Raw genomic sequence first — 3581 nt, 5'->3', positions numbered from 1 at the left:
TTTGGCTGAAGGATGAACTTTGGGAGTGACTTATTACTGAGATAAAATGTTTTTTTTTACCATTATTAACACGACAACTACAAAGTTTAAATTAATATATGTGGTTCATATTGTATTTCTATTGGGCAGCACTGATTAGACTGGTCTCAAAGAGCCCAATAGTGTTAAATACCATTGATAGGTTGATAATTCTTAGGCTTTTGTCTCCACTACTAACCTCATTCCTTACCTCCAAACTTGCATACCCAATCACTTATTGAAATCTCCATTTGGATGCTTATTAGTTAATTTAAACGTTCAGTATACATTCCTATCACGGAGAGCATGAGTGGTGCCTAAAAATGGGCACGGTATGAATACAACGGTTTTAAGCTCAGGTTGTAAAATGAAACCTGTAATGCATTGACTGGAGATAGCGAATCAACTGAAGTATTGGAACACATATTTAGTGAGGTAGAAATAAAGTTTGAGCCCAGGTTGAGAAAAATATTGAATTATAAACTAAGGAATTTGGAATTTACCTTTTTTTTATAGGTGTGGAGACTGGTAGAAAGGATGTTTAAGAAGATGATTCTGGAATTTAATATAGCAGATGTCAGAGACAGAGAGACCATTTAAGTTGTTATTACACCATTATACTTACGCAGTACTAGGACCTGGACAAAACTGACTAGAGCAGAAAAGGATTGCAGGGCAGAATTTAACGACAAGCTCAAAGCGGGGTGAGAAGAAGAGGAATTATAAATGTTAAGATTTCATATTTGGATCATACAAATCAGTGGAGCCACTGGAGAAAAAGAATGGGAAGAGCTAACTGCAAAGGAGATTAACAAATTTCGTCTTAGGCATTTGGATTTGAAGTAGATATTCATGTAAAAATACATAACGGGAGTCTGTGGATGTTTGACTAAAGTTTGGAAGTAAAGGTACTGCTGGGGTTACCCTAGAACCAAGCTTTAGCTCAAGACTTCCTCATGAAGGCCAGTACTATAAATTAAATCGATGTGCTCGAAAACGAGAACTAGAGAAGAAAATCCTTCTGAGGGAAAGCTATCCAGAGCTACATGAAAATAAGTGCACCTAAGACCTGGTTAGCAATGATCTCACACATTCTGTAGCTCTTTGGCTTAGAATATACACTGAGTATCAACCTTCATGCATCTGCATATGGAATATTTGAACCTACTTAATAAAGTGATAAAAAGTCCCCAAGTGGTGCAGACAGCTTGTGCTGAACTATTAATGTAAAGGTTTGAAATTCAAATCCACCCAGTGGCACCATGGAAGAAAGGCCTGACAACCTGCTTCCATGAAGATTAAGTAAATAAAACTCTATGGTTCAGTTCTTCTCTTTAACATATGGGGTCACCATGAGTTGGAATTGCCTTGACAGCAGTAGGTTTTGTTTGTCAGTGAAGTGATAGTATTGGCAAAATGTGGAAAGTTAATCAAGTCAACAGAATATTACCGAGGAAACTTGTTTGTGTCCAAAACTACTGTTGAGAGATATACTAGTAGTACTAAAAATAGTTTGTGATATTGAGGGTTTTCTTCAGTCTGAAATATTATTGGTGAACTATTTGTGTATTTGCAATACATTCACTTGTTGCTATGCTCTGAGAAAGAACAATTTGCTTTGATAAAGACAGAATTTTAGGATGTTGAAATACACCAGGCAGTATCTAATGAAAACCAAAAGAATAGCCAGAAGCTCAGTTATACAGAAATATTTGAAGATCTTTTTAAATTGCATTTCAGTGGAGAATTCTATGTAATTCCAGATATATCTGGAACATAACAGTAGTAGTTTCCTAAACCTAAATCATGAACCTAATGAATTCTTCAAAATAGCTTTCCTAATGAATGAAAATAGATTAAAATGAAGGAAAAGAGCATGGTCTCATTTGTCTCATGATCTTTCATCTTCCTGAATATCAATGATGCATTATTGAACTCAACTCTTGAATCTTTTAAATATTTCCCTCAAAATCACATACAGAATGTCCTTTAATGCCACCTTCATATCTGTGTTTCGGAAGTTGTAGATCAGGGGATTAAAGAATGGTGTTGCCAAAGCATAGAACAAGGTCACAAATTTCTGCATCCCAGGATGGTCCCCAGAACCTGGGCTAACATACATCACCATGACTGAACCATAGAACAAGGACACCACAGCAAGGTGGGAGGCACAAGTAGAGAAAGCCTTATGCCTCCCAGAGCCTGAGGGCACCTGTAACACCACTCGGAGGACACAGAAGTAAGTGCCAAGGATGTACAGGAAAGTGAGGATGACAATGAGAGAGCTAGCAATACCACAGGTCAGAGTAGTTCCAGGTACTGGAGCACAGGACAATGCCAGTAAGGGTGCCAGATCACAGAGAAAATGGTCAATGGTGTTTGGACCACAGAAGGGCACCTGAGATATTAGGGTCAAAGGTGACAGTAACCAGAGGAAGCCACCTGCCCAGCAGAAACCCACTAACTGGGCACATAAGTCATGGGTCATTATGGTGGGATAGTGCAAAGGTCTACAAATAGCAAGAAATCGATCAAAAGACATCACTGATAGGAATAAACATTCAGCAGCACACATGGAGAAGCAGAAGTAGAACTGGAGCAGGCAGCCAGCATAGGAGATGCTCTTGGTCTGGGAGACGATGTTGGCCAACAATTTGGGCACATCAGAACTGATGTAGCAGATCTCCAGGAAGGAGAAGTTGGCCAGGAGGATGTACATGGGCTTGTGGAGTTTCCTGCTTGACCACACAGCACAGATGATGGACAAGTTCCCCATGAGGGTCAGGAGGTAGATGAGGGAGAAGAGCACAAAGAAGAGGATCTGGATCTCTCTGCGGCAGGGGAAGCCCAGGAGGATGAACTCACTCACAGATCCAGAGATATTACTGGTCTTCAGGATCCTCATTGGTCTCACCTGGGAAGGCGACAGGATAGTAAGAACCACAGAAATATTTACAGGACTTTTCTTCTTCCTGGTAAGGAGATATGTGTTGCTTTTCCTCAGTTTGAGTTTGTGAGGTTAGAAGGGTTGGCTGCCCTTTCCTCTCTATTCCTCATTTATTCAATAAACATTAATTGAACATATAATATTTCTAGGCACTGTACTGGGAGATGTAGAAAGAACAGTAAATAAAACAAGCTAAGCCCTTGTTCTTACGGAGCTCATATCAAATACCCTTTGTTCAAAGCTACTTTAAACAGTTACAAGGTTGTTGTAGGATTTCTATATACTGGGATTTTAAGAGTTTAAATCTTTTTGGAAGAAATGCCAGAACTTTTTCCTTGAAACCTCATTTGCACAGCAAGGAAAACGTTTTATATGTTTGTGTCAGCTTCATGGGGGGCTGCTAGAGATTATGGGGTGCATGTTAACATCCCTCCACCTGCGCTCTGTGCTTCCACTGACACAGTAACAGCAGGATGTGAAAATTCAAAGCAAAATTTTCTGTTGTCATTCAGAGACATGGACATTATATTCAGTTGGAAAAAATTGGGGAAGGTTTTGAGTGGGTAATGGACCTGGGGAGCAAAGGACAGAATTTTCCAAAGTAAAATATGGAGAC

General features: G+C 39.4%; 1 protein-coding gene across 1 annotated transcript; it reads right to left on the bottom strand.

Annotated features, from left to right (window-relative positions):
* Positions 1-1954: 1954 nt before the first annotated feature.
* On the bottom strand, positions 1955-2923 carry LOC126083617 (olfactory receptor 11G2-like). Its single transcript, XM_049897488.1, has one exon. The coding sequence runs from the start codon at positions 2921-2923 to the stop codon at positions 1955-1957; it is 969 nt and encodes a 322-aa protein (XP_049753445.1).
* Between the last annotated feature and the right edge of the window lie 658 nt (positions 2924-3581).

This window comes from Elephas maximus, chromosome 10 (genome assembly GCF_024166365.1).
Source record: "Elephas maximus indicus isolate mEleMax1 chromosome 10, mEleMax1 primary haplotype, whole genome shotgun sequence".
NCBI lineage: Eukaryota > Metazoa > Chordata > Mammalia > Proboscidea > Elephantidae > Elephas > Elephas maximus.
Note: the sequence above shows the minus strand (reverse complement) of the source record. Positions and strands in the feature narration are given on the sequence as shown.

Coding starts and splice junctions, on each gene's coding strand:
- LOC126083617 (XM_049897488.1), bottom strand. CDS start 2,923: ATGAGGATCCTGAAGACCAGTAATATCTCTGGATCTGTGAGTGAGTTC.